Source organism: Uloborus diversus, chromosome 2 (genome assembly GCF_026930045.1).
Source record: "Uloborus diversus isolate 005 chromosome 2, Udiv.v.3.1, whole genome shotgun sequence".
NCBI classification, from domain to species: domain Eukaryota; kingdom Metazoa; phylum Arthropoda; class Arachnida; order Araneae; family Uloboridae; genus Uloborus; species Uloborus diversus.
Genome location: NC_072732.1, coordinates 165,367,242 through 165,383,256, shown reverse-complemented (window position 1 = coordinate 165,383,256; position 16,015 = coordinate 165,367,242). Strand labels below are relative to the sequence as shown.

At 29.8% G+C, this 16,015-nt stretch overlaps 2 protein-coding genes across 2 annotated transcripts in view; one reads left to right on the top strand and one right to left on the bottom strand.

The window, feature by feature from the left end:
* LOC129216644 (voltage-dependent calcium channel subunit alpha-2/delta-3-like) overlaps positions 1-16,015 on the bottom strand; it is a 476,626-nt gene that overhangs the window by 172,301 nt on the left and 288,310 nt on the right. The gene's annotated exons all lie outside the window — the stretch shown is intronic.
* Positions 5,669-12,721, top strand: LOC129216130 (dickkopf-related protein 4-like). Its single transcript, XM_054850286.1, has 4 exons — positions 5,669-5,762; positions 8,447-8,570; positions 9,379-9,494; positions 12,202-12,721. Exons 1-4 carry the CDS (start codon positions 5,718-5,720, stop codon positions 12,250-12,252), a joined length of 336 nt encoding a protein of 111 aa, XP_054706261.1. The 5' UTR covers positions 5,669-5,717; the 3' UTR covers positions 12,253-12,721.

Here is a 16,015-nt window from a genome sequence, read left to right as displayed (position 1 = left end):
TGCCTTTCGCCAAGAAAAGGGTTAAATTTGCTATGTCAGAAAAGTAAAAGAAAAAAAAATCATAGGACATTTCTTGAACGACATTTAACGTTTTATTAAATGTCACTCAAATGCAAAGACAAAATATTGAATAGACATTTTTTTTAACTACACAACTTAATTACAATTTCTTAGGTGTAATGAAAGGAATTTTTAGCTCTATGATACTAATATGTTTTGCAGCACTTTTCTTAAAACAGAAAAATTAAAGATATCATATGTATAATGAATAATATATGAAATAAATAAAAGTATTCCAAGAAGATGAAACTATTTTTTGTGAAACGAAGAATAACTACTGAAAATATAAGAACAAGATTTTCATTTAAATTTCTAGAACAATATTTTTTGCATGGTTTTGAATTTTCATTTGCTTTGGAAGAATTTAGTTTGCTTAAACTGTGTTTCGTTATTGAATACGAAACATAAGCACGAAGGAAAAAATCATTCTTCTAGATTTCTCTCACTAAATAAAAATACACAGAAATAAATTGAACTCCAGATATTCTACTTGTAAATTCTAATGTGTTAAAGTTTGAACGGTTGAACATTTCCCCATTTGAAATGGGAAATTTCCCCCATTTCTTTTCCCGTGGGAACTTTAACAGGTGTAAAAGTTGATAAAATTATCCTTTTTAAAGCAAGAAAAATGTATTGCTATGAAATATAAGACATGCATAACCGAAAGTATCGTGTTGATCTTTACTGGCAGATACAATTAAAAGCATATTGAGTTCTTTATCAATTTTCAAAGCTGTTTTGAAAATTAATCATATTTGCAGTACAACAACTAGCAAACATGGTGCTAAATGTTAACAAATAAACATTTGACGAAAAGAAATAAATGAAATAAATGAATAAACAAAGAAGTTAATTTCTAAATATGTGGAGATGAACTAGGAGAAATTGCTTATTGTTTGCACTTAACTTGCTGTGACGTTCGTTTACTTTGGATCCTCTAGTATTACGTCAAATATTTCTTGGAATTTTTACTTTTAGTGTTTTAAGTGTAAAAGATTCGGAAATACGTTACTGAGTCACTTAGAAATTTTTTTAAAATCTTCCCGACAAGTTAGTGAACTATATTTTTTCAGAATTTAACACGCCATTTTTAATAGTTACTATTTCAAAAGTAAAAGAAAAAATCAAGATTATTAATGAATTTTGCTTGCTGCAAGTATTACGTATGGTATTAATTGGTTACGTCAGTCTTCAAGATTTCAAGTTACCTTGAAAATCATGATTACTCCCTGATTTTGCTTTATGTAAATGTTTTGCATGGTAGTACTTAGCAATTGCAAACATAATTTTTGGCTGAATTTTTTTTTTTTTTTTTTTTTTTGGTGCAACCACTTTTGCTGTTTTTTCAATTATTATTTTATGTTTAAAACTCTTAAAAAATCTTTCTTTCAGCAGTTTGGAGATACAAATGCAACTAACCACGTACCAGAAATATCAGATTTCTTAAGCAGATATTCCAGATGATTAAGCACAATGAAAATTATTCTAAGAAACGAAAACACTGCAAAAGCTTTACAAATGTGAAATTTTCATAAAAGTGTTTTACATTCCGTTAAAAATTGAGTTTTATTAAAAATGAAAAATTTTGATTTTAGTTAGAATAAACAGTTTCAATTTAACAACACAGATCTGAAATTAATGTCAGTTTTTTTGTTGAAAAAACCCATGAACAAAGTTATTTTTTATGATACTTCAAAGCAATACTACGTAGTAAAATATAAGACTTTTGAAAGTTTATTATTGACAAAAAAGTACTAAACACAAGATACTACTTTCTTTGTTACTAAATACCCTCCCCCCAAAACAAACATACAGTGGCTCCCAAAAGTGTTCGTACACCTTGAAATTTTGTAGTAAAACCAAAATAACGCAAAACTGAATTCGAATATGAAGTCCATTTTTTGTTCACACCATTCTTATGCCATTCTGAATAAAACTCAGTAGTTTTTTTCAAAATATTGCCAGATTTTTATTTTTGAAATTTGTCAAAAAATGAAGAGACGGAGAAATAATACGCCACAAAAGTCGTCGTACACTCAAATTTTTTCGAATAAATTCATGATTAAAACTATCATATGTCATTTTTTTATTATTTTTGCATTGTGCTGACCCTTAAAAGTCATTTGGCTTTAATTTTTTGTTTATTTATTCCTTAATATTGTGCTTATTACTTTAAAATGACTGGTATTTGAAAAACACCACAAACACCATTCGAAATTTGAATTGTTTACTCACAGTAGCGGTAAATTGGTTTTAAATGTCTCTAAATTAGATAATTTATACCATTCTATAGTGAAGTGCTTGATAAAATGCTTTAAAGACAAGAGTAGGATCGAAAACACGGTAAGAAAAGGTCAACTGGCAAAGTTAACAATGCGTGATCGGAGGTTTACAGTTAAAAAAATTATGAAAAATACACATTTGAGTGCTGAAAAAAATTCTGCAGAATTAAATGAAACATTTTACGTTTAATTTTCACCTAAAATTGTTCGCCAAATTCTCTGATTAACTGGATTAAATGAGACCTCTTCCTGCAGAAATTTTCTTGTTCGTGCGAATAACAGTAAGCTTACGCTTTCCGTCGCAAAATCAATGATAAATAAGCTCAAAACGTTTTGGAACAACATCTTACTTAAGATGAAAATAAATTTAACATTTTGGGTTAAATTGTTGTATAATTGTAAATAAAAGAAAAAATGAGGAATTTAATCTGAAGAACTTAGTTGGATCAGTTAATCAGGACGGTGAAAGTGTTTTAGTGTGAGGGTGCATTACAGCATCAGGACTTGGAAATTTGGAATTTTTTGATTAAATAATGAATCATGCTGTTCATTTAAATATTTTAAAAAGCAATTTTAAACTATTAGCCAAAAATTTGGTAATCGGAAACAACTTTGTTTTTTATCGAGATAACGATAAGAAGCACACGTTTGCGTTTAGTGCCTCAAAAATTGTCCTTAAGCTTAGAAATACCCCCTCAATCTCCAGATTTGAACTTAATGTAACATATTTAGAGATATCTGGGGGCTAGATTACGAAAATACAGCTTTGGCACGAAAATAGAGCTAGAAACAGTAAGACTCAAACTGGGGTTGAACACTTACTCAGAAATTACGCAAAAAAAGAAAGAAAAAACAATGAAATCTACTTCCAGACGTTTAAAAGCTCTTGTTGATACTGCATGATGTTCTACCAAATAATAACTTTGTAAAAAGTTAGATTATTTACTAATTTTTTGACATTTTTTCAAAGTGTACGAAGACTTTTGTGAGATAAAATTTCCGGCACTTTTTGGTTTTTGATTTTTTAAAAATTATGTTTTAATGTTTTATTAAAAATTTTCATGTAGTTTTGTTAAATATAGATCATAGATCGTATAATAAAATACCTATTCCAAAATATTAATTCTAACCAATGGATAATGGCCTATTTCATTGAAAATCGTAGGTGTACGAACACTTTTGGGAGCCACTGTATAATGGCTATGTGAAGAAAAAAGGCATATAAGGTTTCAAGTAACTATTCTAATCGTATGAATTTTTATGTGGTAAATTCGGTTTTTAAAATTTCATATTACTTTACAAAATATTACATCATTTTAAAAATAAGGCTAAGTGAACAGTCTAAACATCCTTTTGCACGCCAGATTCAAATTTTAAAGCTGCATATGATTTTATGAACCGTTACATAATATTTTTAAAATTATTTCATGCCCTCAAAATAGCTATGAAAAAAAGGGCTTATCAGACTTCAAGTAACTATTCTAAAAATTTAAATTTTCAGGTCGTGAACTGATTTTTTTAAAATTGTATATCATTTTACAAAATACTATACATTTTGTTTTCAAATCAAACTTTTGTATAATATGCTTTTAGGTCATGCGAAGATTTTATTATATTGCACCAAAATTCCGCTTGATAGGCATCCCTTAATAACTTTGTAGGATTACTTTATTTTTACTTTATGTATAGTATACTTCATAGGATTTCAATAACTGAAATAAAATATTTTTTTTTAAATATCATATGAAAGAAAATCTAGTCTTAACGTTTTCTTAAGGAAAATGACTGTTTTTGTTCCAGCATCAAGAAATCACAAATCTCAAAGTAACCAAATCACCAAGTGCAAATTTGTTAAAATATATTATTTATTAAGGGGTATTCTAGTCTATAGACTTGATTTTAAGGTGATTTTACGGGTGTAATAGAAAAAAAAAAAAGCTTGCTATTTTCACTATCTCATTTTATTAGTTTTTATTAACACTTTAAAGTATAAAAATGCATAATTGGTAGAGGCTAGCAAAATTGGGACTCTAAAAAAAAAAGGTGGGTCTCCTGGTTGACGTGATTCTGATCCTCCAGGTAATCTGAAACATAAAGTCAAGGTTAATTCTTACTAAACAAGGGTGTAGAATTGTCTGAAGGTAGCCGATTTGAAAATATTTTTTTTCACAAAATGGCGTCCTTTTGAAAAAAAGTACATTTTTTGATTCCTGTTTTGAACTTTGGTATTTTTCTAAAAATAATAAAAATCTAAACAAATTACAAAAACCCTTTCGAGGAGACAATTTTGATAGTACTAAGAAAGTCTGAACCAAAATTTCAAGTAAATCGGTGCATTAGAACTTGAGATATCTTGTCAACCGCATCAAAAAAGCTAGTTTCGAGAAAAACGCGTTTAAAGTTAGCAGTCTCATTTCGGAAAAATATAGTTTATTGTAACATAATTAACTGTAAGTCTAAAAATAATTTGAATTTTCATAAATCCTTTTAGAAACTTATTCTTAAAGGTCTAGACTTTGACAATATGAAGGGGATTTTTTTTTTTTTTTTTTTTGAATTTCTAGGCTAGAATACCCCTTTAAACATATTGTAACCATAGTATAACTTAACTGGTCTAACCATTGATATAGTACAACCGTATAAACATGCATAACCGTTTATCCTAACACCATAAAGATCTTTTGAATCGCAATGTTAAAGGAAAAGACATTTACTTTTCGTTTCCTGTAACTAAAACATAACGTAACTAATTGACTTGAAAGCAAAAATACATTTTAAATAAAAAATCATTTTATGAAAGATTTTTCGTAATAAATTAGTTTGAGAGCTATGAGATTTTTCCAGTTTTGAATTTTTACTTGCTTTGAGATTAATTCGATTTAGTTAAAAAATAGTTCATATTTATAAATAAAATAAGTTTAATCATAGAATAGCTCTTCTCTCTTATTTCTCTTACTGAATAAAGTTACTTGAAAAAAATCCTTTATCTACAAATTCAGAAAGATCTTTTAAATGGAAATTTTTAAGGCACAAAAATTGTTTCACAGTAAACAAAATAAAATTTGAGCAATTGACTTATAAGCAAAAATATATTTTAAGCAGAGTTACATTTTAATACGAATTCATTTTAAGCATGAGTTGAAAAATACATCCAATTCATGTTACTCGACGCGTAAATTTTAGTATATAACATTTTGGAACATTCGTCAACTACAAAGCAAAAAACAAAACGAAATCTGATGATTTTCCCGAGGAAATCTCAGCAGCTGTAACGGTTGATAAAATTATCCTTTTTTGAAGTGAGGAACAGATTGAAGTATAAAATGCAAAATAACTTAACTGAACGCGTCTTGTTAGTACATCCTGACATTCAGAATGAAAGGAATTTTGGCTCTTCTTGCGGTTTTCGCAGTTGCTTTGGTAATCAAATGCATTTGAATGTTTTGAAAATTTTCATCGCAGGCATGTTGTTTAACATTTAAGGTTATTGTGAATATTTTTTTCGAAAATATTATTTATTTTATTTAAAGTGTAAACTATTTAAAAACAGTCTCAAGCTTGTTTAGTGTTCTCTTTTTTGATGTTTGCATACTTATCATATGCATCTCATCAAATATCTCAAAGGTTTTTTTGGTTAGCAACTTAAAACTTTGCTTCTAAGTTATGAAATCATTAGATTCTTTTTCTTGACAATGGAATAAATCCCATAAAAGAAAAAAAAAAGAAAGTATTATTTTGGTTCTAGCTATTTCGGGTTTTATTTTGATATTCGTTTGTTATTTATACTTTGCTTTCGTAAAAAGAAATGGTACCCTAAAATCTTTGAAATTAGTTTTAGGCTTTTACATATTCAAAATATTCAAATTAAGAGCTTTTAAGTGACACCGAATTCATGTCTCTATGTAGGTTAAAAGTAACTTACTTTAAATATTAACGGGGTAGGAATGGATTAAAATGTACGTACAATTTTACTTTGAAACGTGATTTTTGCCAAACGTTTATTTTAAAAGCTCCTTTTTTTCCTTTAAAAAACGACTATGTAAATATTATATGTAATGTAACTATTACATTACATTTAATATGCATATTACTATGTAAATATTACTTTGAAATTTTCGTCATATTATTTATATGTTCATTGCCAGACTGAAGTGAAATTTTTGTTTTACGACCCATACTTTTTCCTGCACAGCTGTTCTTATGGTCAAAAGCCTTTTTTTCTCATTTAAAAAGTGACTGTTGGCTTAAATGTAATAAATTATCACATAACTTTTACTTTATTAGATTCTAAGAAAAACTTATAAACACTGAATTTTTTTAATTTTTATCATTAAACTTTTTAAATTAAAAAAAGTTCATAAATATAATATTACATATTTACAGAATACCAACTCCCCTTAAAAGCATGGTCATGTAAACTTTTTTCTTAAAATTAGGCACATTTAAGCTGAAGTTTAGCAATATATTTTGTTTTATTTAAATATGCTTCATAACTATGAATATTTAGCAAATAAAATTTTTTAACGGAAAAATTGCTGAAACGCTGCAAAGTTCCATCAAAACGCATGAAATGTTCTACAATATCTTTAAAAAAGAGGTATACTAGTTTATGGGAATTATTTTAACCTTATCGGTTGAAGAAATGACAAGTAGTGCTAATAAGCGGCAAATTGTTCCCAGGCTATCTGAATGCTTAAAATAATTAGTTCTTAAAGAGTATTTCTTAAAGAATCATACCATTTTTTTTAATGAATTCAACACAAAAAACGTTACAAAGCAGACGGTTATATGGGCTGATTTATATTTTGATAAACCCACATTGATGTGTGATTTATTTTCCTCAAAAGTTACTTGCCATTTTATTAATGCTAAATTGAGTAAAAATAGTGTGATTTATTTATCCATCACCTTGGAATATTCAGTGATATTGAAAAGCAGTTGTTTGAAAGTACGTCGAACTTGCTTGTTGCGAGCATGAAGGGAACCCAAAAAATGTTCATTATTACCGGGTGCTCGTAAAATACGGGTTTGCGGAAAAAAATATGTAAAGTCACACAGATTTCTTTTGTTTGCTTTTTTTTTGTATAATACCAAAGAAGTTGTTTAATTTACTTTGAGCTGTCTTATTGCCTCTGTCTTGTGTTATTGTTTTTCGAGGAATGCTCTTGAAAATATCTTCATTTGCACTCATGGATTCCAAAAACGTTAGAAGTTTCTTTCCATGTCAAAAACCACCAAGTGTGGAGAGGGTCACTTTCTTTACATCTCGTACCTTTATTACGTTTTTTTCCCATCTATATTAGTTAGAATTAGAGTTGGAGTATCCTCAGAAGTGAATACATTGGCATCAATAAATGTATAATTTTCAAATGTTTCCCTACAAAATATATATATATATAAAAAACGTGCTATTATCACTTGGTCTCAGGATTTATGACTCATTTATAACTTTAGGTTGACTTCAAAATATGCAAGGAATTTCTCCGAAAAAGGATAGATTGAGCAGGAATTTCTTGAAAACTTATGAAATGCAAAAATATTGCACGCTTTAAGCGGGGCCTGCTCGTTAAAAGCGACTTTTGCTCCCATTGCTTTAACATTGCACCAACCAAATATTTTTGATTTTGTTGTTAAATCAGGGCTCGTTATAAATGAGTTCGACTGTAGTTAATTAGCAAAAGCAGGATTATATCTTTGATCGCTAACTTTGCCGAACAAAAAAAGTTTTAGAAAAAGTTTTTAAAAATTCATAACATTTCTTAGTGAAACATACCACTCATTTTTTTACTGAATTCAACCCTAAAACATCTCAAAACAGACGGTTTTCTGGGGGTTTTCAATCTTAATATAGCACCATTGATGTGTGACTGTTAGTTTTTTTTTTTTTTGTTAATCCCTTGCAATTTTACAAAACTTAGCGCAAAGGAAATAGTCTGATTCCTTTATAAATCAACTTGGAATGTTCTATTACACTCAAAAGCAGTGGCAGGAAAATGACGAAGAAAAACGAATTAGGAATGTATTTTCTATTGCTAAATCTACCAATGGCAAATAGTTGAACAAAGTGGTTTTTTTAAAAGTTATTAACACTTCTGATTTTATAGGTGTGCTCAGCTCAAGAGCAGAAAAAATGCGGTAAGGCTGACGATTGCAGCGAAACAGAATGCTGCGTTATGGAACAACTTGGTCATTTCCGAAAAGGCATATGCAAAAACTTATCTGAAGAAGGTAAAAGCAAGTTAATTCCTAGAACACCGCGAGTTTTTCTAGCAGTATTGACTTTATATCATTTAACAGTGCTTGCATACATAGCGGAGCTTTTATGAGCCAAAATTCGGGATATTAAGAAATTTCTCAAGTATCTATCTTTAGATCTCGCCTAGTCCGTTTCTAAATGTTGAGTGAATTCACCAAGATGCAATCGAATCTGTCGCCAAATGCTGAGTAGCAGCCGAATGTGGTTGCCTTGCTTGCGCAGTTTTCTTGAGAAGCACAGCGAGAACGGTAACTGTGAGAAAAGTGAGCAGAGGTGAAGAAGTGTCTCGATCGTTATGTAACTTAATCTAACTAAATATAAAATAAGAAATAACAGCGTCAAGTTGCACAAAATTTCAGATTACTGCATACACGTGCTTCGGGTTACAAGAAAGACCTTTTCCAATGTAAAATATTTGAGCTGCGTTTTTTTGTCGGATGTCTTTTCAGTACAAAACTTATTTTGCATTACAAAAGGGGTTCCTTGTAAACTAGAAACGCATGTATGCAGTAATCTGCAGTTATGTGCAGTTGAATGTTTTTATTTCTTATTTTACTTCTCTGGCACATTGGTTTTTTTTGTTCAATAGTTTTTATTAAGCTAAATATAGTTGAATAAATGCATTTTCTCATTTATCCGTTTGTGCAGAGATTTTAATTTCTAAATGAACTTTTATTGAAGCCATTTTTTAATGTATTGAAAAACATATGTGTTTCTTTGACAAATATGTAAAGCTTTGAGATGGATGTTATATTTTATTGTGTTTAACCATTTCTGCAGGCGAGGATTGCAAACACGAGGACGAGAGGATTGAGATTTTTGGTGGGAAATTCATAAAAAATTGCCCCTGTAAACCTGGTTTAAAATGCGTAGGGAGAATCGAGGAAAGCCCAATTGTAAGTATTTATTTTTGTTTGGAGATTTTTGTTGGAGAACACACCGTAAATGAAGTTTATTTCTGCAGTTAAATTATACTGTCGTATGCAATTAAATGGAAGTTACTGCAATCTTTTATTTTTTTATTTTCTCTCTTTTTTGTCTTCTCTTGTGCGTTGACTTTATTGTACAAGCTTGATTAATTGGTTTCCGCTGAAAAAAAGCGTGAAAAAAGTCTAATTCCAACGTTTCCCTACTGTTAGTTACTGAATCCAAAACACGTTTCTTCAACTACAGTTAGCTCTCTGTTTAACAACTTTCAAGGGACCACAAAAAATCGTCCCGAAGTAGAAAGCGTCCTTAAATAGAATGCTTTTAACACTATAGTGGATCATCTGGGACCGTGAAAAGTCGTCGTTAAATAGGGAAAGTCGTTAAATAGAGTGTCGTTAAACAGAGAGCCAACTGTATTTCGAAAACTCTTCTGCAGATACTGTCGTTTATCCTCCATCGCGGCAGTATAGAATGGCTCTTGACATTTTTCGAATCAAGAAAAATGCAGCGCTGGTATTGGGATGAAGATCACGTAATCATTTTTACAGCAGTTGAGGAGGAGACTAATGGTTAAAATTTTGGATTGTAGTTTCTTTTTTCTTTTTTTTTGAGCAATCACATTGCTTATTGTTCTCACTTGACAGTTTTGATAGTTCCTATATGATTTTATTTTCCCCCCGCCTTCCTCTGCAGCACCACCGTCGACCGGCCCGTGCCAATGTTGCTCTCAAGAGAAAACAGTCTCGAGGTTGCGTCTATATCCTACACACACACGCATACATACACACACCTACACACACACACATTCATACACACCTACACACATGCATACATACACACACCTACACACACGCATACATACACACACCTACACATATGCATACATACATACACCTACACACATGCATACATACACACACCTACACACATACATACATACACACCTACTCACATGCATACATACACACACCTACACACACAAATCCCACGCCTACACACATACCCACAACACTTATGCCTGCACACAGACACACACATCTTCATGACTGCACGCAGACACAAACACACACGTCTACATACATATACTTGTGATTGCGAAAAACATAATTTGAATTCCAGTTGTTTAAATTCAAATTTTTTTTTTCGGGAGGGATTTTTTTTCTTTTTTTTTTATGTGTGTTATGCGTGCTCTGTGTTTGCTCTGCAGTTTAATTACTTTATAACACTAAACGCTCCTCCCGAGGTCTTGTTTCCACATAGGTTTAGTATGTTTTTCTTGACTAAGCGATGTCTAGTTTAATGCTTATAAAAAATTATTAAGTCTATCTGAGAATAGTTTCATGGAACCATACTGCCGTGGGCAAGTAAACGGCAGTATCTGGAGAAATGAGTTTTCGAGATAGTTGAAGAAATGTGTGTTGGATTTAATATTAACAATAGGGACATTTGCAATTAGACGTTTTTTTCAAGCCTTGTTTTTAGCAAAATCAAAAAAGCTAGCTTGCACAATAGAGAAGCTTAAAAAAAGTTAAGGTGCCAAAACAACAAATTTGACTCGCGTTTGTGCATGTTAAGTTATTGGCAGTAATTATGTCACCAGTTTTGATTATCTCTCAAACATGTAACATTCGGCTTGACAATGAAGAAACATAAAATCAAGCGGAATACGTATTTAAAAATAAACACTGTGCAACATCCTTTTTTTTTTGTTGAGATTTCAGTAAATTAAAAAATCGTATTCAAAGTAAAAAAAGTTAAGGTGCCAAAACAACAAATTTGACTCGCGTTTGTGCATGTTAAGTTATTGGCAGTAATTATGTCACCAGTTTTGATTATCTCTCAAACATGTAACATTCGGCTTGACAATGAAGAAACATAAAATCAAGCGGAAAACGTATTTAAAAATAAACACTGTGCAACATCCTTTTTTTTTGTTGAGATTTCAGTAAATTAAAAAATCGTATTCAAAGATGAATTTAAATCATTAAAAAGAGAATAGAATTTTCATGTTTCTTATAATACTTCGTGAAGAAAATACTGTAAAAATATTTTTGAAAAAGATTCTTTCAACATCTAAATTTTTTTTAGAATTAAGTGATAAGCATTTCATTTAATTTAACATTGAAAAGAAAGAACAGTGCGAAATCTTATGTTTTTGATTTGAGGCACTGTAATTAGCAGCTTCATTTTATCGAATGTTCAAATTAAGAAGTTTTTTTTTTGAACTACCCAGAAACAAAGTGTAAAAGAGATTTCACTGTAAATACAAAACAATTTTGAATTTCGCATTTGTAATTCAATATTTTTAGTTTTTACGAGCTAACTGTTCTTTGAATTGTTTAATATTATAGCAGCTATGAATGATTTCATTTTATTATATGTTACCATTTTATTACATTAAACTGAAAATTAAATTCTATCTGTAACCTTAATGACTATCTTTATAGCTCTCAGCTGTCAATGTTTAGAAGCTTAAACCTAATTCAGCATAGCAAGAGAATATTAGATTACCCATTATTATACCGTTTCAATATTGATATTTATTTATATTTTTGAATGCTTTATTTTTATCTTAAAAAGAAAATTAACATACTTTTGTGTTCATGTTGGACATTTTTTACATTTTGCATATTATTGCATACAAATGTCTGAAATTACATTTTGCTTTTACAGTTCGGAGAAGTTGTCGTGGACTCAAAATGCCAGATCCCAGAAGAGCCATAAGTTTAGACATCAGTATTCGTGCATAACTTAGTATTAAGTTCACAATGAATTGAGACAATAATCATTAAACACGTGAGGAAAAACCAAAATATTAATCTTTAATATAATCTGACGCAAAAAACCTTTTCCGGTCTGAGAACAGAAGATCTTGGAGTTGAACCGTTCAAAATAAAGACAGGAATAACAATTCTGATTCGCATATGAACTTTGATGTTTCATAAGAAAGCAAAAATTTTACATTAATGTTTCATTGCAGCAGAAGCATATAAGTTCATATTACTGTGACGAATTTGAGTTATGTGGAAATATTCTCCAATATTTAAAAATATGAAAAAAAGATTGAAAGAAAAAAGAAAAAAAAACAAAACAAAACAATTTGTTCGATTAGGAAAGCGAAACAACTTTAACAAGACAACTCGTATGAAACTTAATATGGTCATTTTGTTTAATAAAGTACTGTATAAAAGTTCCTTGTGAGTTTTATTTTTAAGTGTATCTGCATAAAAATCATACTTAATCCAGACACGGAGAAGCAAAACAACTTTGTTTTCTCATATTTTGCGAATATTTTAAGATATCACTGCAGATTTCTACTCTCATCCGTTTTTTAAGCAAAACACAATTATTTTTATATGTGATTAAGATTAGAGTTATATGTGTCTGCCGAATAGCCTCTCAGAATATGACGGATGTAGGGGAGCTTGCACCGCCACCTTGGGTTTCAAGTGCGTTTTTTGTAATTTTTCGATTTATATCTCAAAAAATATTTACTTGCGAGTAGAATCATAAAGAGTTTTTTTAAAGAGCATATAATAATCTTTATAAAGGTGATCTCATTTTTATTGGAATTTGCTGTAGGAGGTGCGGAGACATTTAATTTCATTCTTTTTTTCAAATTTGAACCAGAGACTCAGCTAAAATGCAAAGTGATTTTTAGGATTTTGACAGAGTTCCAAAAACAAAACAAGGTTGAATATATTCAGCTTTTCAAAAATTCATGAACTTTGAAATTGAATGTCTCCGTGGAAATTTTATGTTTTTCAATTTGTACATTAATGGTTGTACTTCCGAGTGAAGAGTTTTTGAGACATGAAACAAAAACTGAAAAAGCGCACTCATAATCCAAGATGGCGGCATGAGTTCCTCCTATTACTAATAATTATATACCTAATAATACCTAATAATTACATACCAAATAATTACTGGCAATATTTTGATAGGACCCCCCGCCAGAAATATTTCCCTCCCGTCGTAACTACGTAATAAAACTATTGCATTAAAACGTTGGTAATTCATTCATTTAATTTTGAAGCATAAAAGTATTTATTTGTTAATTTGTTATTCGTTGCAAATATAAGCTGGTTTTATTTGAAACTAGACAAAAGTATATAGAAAAGTAGCATAGGAAAGAAATATAGAAATATAGAAGAAGTATAGGAAAAGTTATAGAAAATCATTAACATAGGTTACAAAGAGAAAAATTCTTACCCCTCATAGAAATGCAATTAATTCCACTGAATCTGGCTTTTTTTTATATGATTATATTTTTGTCATGTATTCGCAAAGAAATAATGTGAATGATTATTAAACACAAAGATTTTTTATTGTTGCCAAGTTTTGAATAGGATGGAAAACTTGACGCATCTTGTAACAGGTCTAACATAACAGAAGCTGCACAAAAATACGACACCCAACTTTTTAAGGATAAATGAAACAGAATGTCTACTTCAAACATAATTTACGAGTTTATTATATTTGAAACAGCATTTGGTATTGAAAAAAGTTTGCGAGCGAAAATATATAAGAATGAAATTGTACTATTAAGTAATTTTAGTACTTCTGTAAAAGACACTAAATAAATAAATTATTGTCGATTTAGTACTTTTTACATTTCAAAGAAACTGGAATTTTGACAAATAAAAAGATCAGGTTTTTGTGACAGATGTAGTTTTATTATTTTTTTGCTAAGTATAAAAAGTCCTCTTCAACGTAAAAAAAATAATTGAAAAGTTACATTACGAAAAATTATCGGCAAAAAACGTAATCATCAAATTACAAGTGAAAATATTTTCTATTCAAGTGCATTAAAACTTCATGTAAATTTAGAATGACTTTATCAACCTGCGTTTTGAGATGATTCTTAGTTTTTCATTACTCAAATAAGAGATCGCAATAAGGTCGTTCAATGACAATGCCACCATTTTGTCCCGCAGTGACAGTTCATACTTTTCAATAAAAAGTAATATTTTTAAAACACACTGAATAAAAATGTTTTCTCACATACACGTTTATGATTTTTTGAACAACACAATTTTGTTTATTACTATTTTAAATTATTATTTCTTACGAAATATGTTGTTACGCTGTTAACGTGCAGGGTAAAATGTCAATTTTCTCTAGAATAGCCCATTAGAGCATTGCACAAATAGTCGACGGTAATTCATGTGTGCATTAATTGTTAAAAAGTTTTAGTCAAACATTTTCTTCCCTACTTTCAGGTAAAAGTTTTTTTTCAAAAAAAAGGGGTGGGGGGGCAAGAGGAGGGGCAGCATGAGTAAGACTTAATCAAAAGTAAAAATATTGTAAAAAAAGAAAGATATGAATAAAATAATTAAATAAAAAATGAAATTGAAACAATTTAGAAGAAGTGCATTAGGACGCAGAACCTGTCATTAGGATGTACCTGTCGATATGTCTTTCACCCCTTAATAACTTTGATAAAAAGTTTGATTTGAATTTAACATTTTTATTCAAACGATCTCAGTTTAGACACCTCAGTTCAATACTTCTTTTTTAGACAGTTTTTCGTTTGATTTTGAACAGCTCATGGAACTAATATTAGTGTCACATTGAAAAAACCTGAACGAGCAGGCATATTTTCTTTGAACAAACTAGCTGTGAAAGAGGTTTTGACACAGAATATTAAAAAAAAGAAAGAAAAAAAAAACAATTGTTAATACGTTACTTCAAAGGCATTTTTCAAACAATTGTTTTTTTTTTTTCAAAATATTAGTTCCTACGGTATTAAAATAATTTTATTTAAAGTTCCTTCCAAAACTAAACTGCCCTTCTTTCCTGTGTACCAACATCGACTTTCGAGCACTTGGTCAACAGTCTCCTAATTAGCTAAGTGTGCAAATTATGTCAAACAAACTTCTTTAACATTCAAGGTTTTTTTTTAAAAGCCAAATTCGCTTCTCTCATCTGATAAAATAGATACGTAAAAAATAAATAAACGAGCAAATAAAGTAATAACACCTTATAACAATGCAGCTAATAATTTTTCCCGTAAAACAAAATCTGCAATCGTTTAAAAAAAATCACACCAAAAGAAATTTATGTAATTTTAAAAAATTTCGGCGTTATTTTTTTGGGGTAAAATAAAAGCACCTCCAGTTTTTTCTCCCTTGCGAAAAATAAAAAACAAAAATTATACTCAAGAAAATAAATAAAAAACTAATAAATGTCCTCTTTCAAAAATAATTTTCGTCAAAATCGTCATCACAGCTCTTTTTTTCTGATAAATAAAGCACTCTGAATTTCTTTTTAATTCTCGCCACCAAAAATAAAATAAATACGTTAAAACATTAGAATGAAAGTAAAAACAATTCATCTCAGGAATTACATTTTAACAGTAAAATCAGGGATGCGGAGTCAGAGTTGGATTGATTATGGCATACATGAATTGGAGTCGGAGGCCTTCAACTTCTAGGAGTTGGAGTCGGAAGTTGGTTACTTTCTCACGGACTCCGTAGCCCTGGTA

Excerpts from the sequence above, each read along its gene's own strand:
- LOC129216130 (XM_054850286.1), top strand. The coding sequence starts at position 5,718 with ATGAAAGGAATTTTGGCTCTTCTTGCGGTTTTCGCAGTTGCTTTG. Across the intron at positions 5,763-8,446 it reads CGGTTTTCGCAGTTGCTTTG|GTGTGCTCAGCTCAAGAGCA; the intron begins GTAATCAAATGC and ends CTGATTTTATAG. Across the intron at positions 8,571-9,378 it reads CAAAAACTTATCTGAAGAAG|GCGAGGATTGCAAACACGAG; the intron begins GTAAAAGCAAGT and ends CCATTTCTGCAG.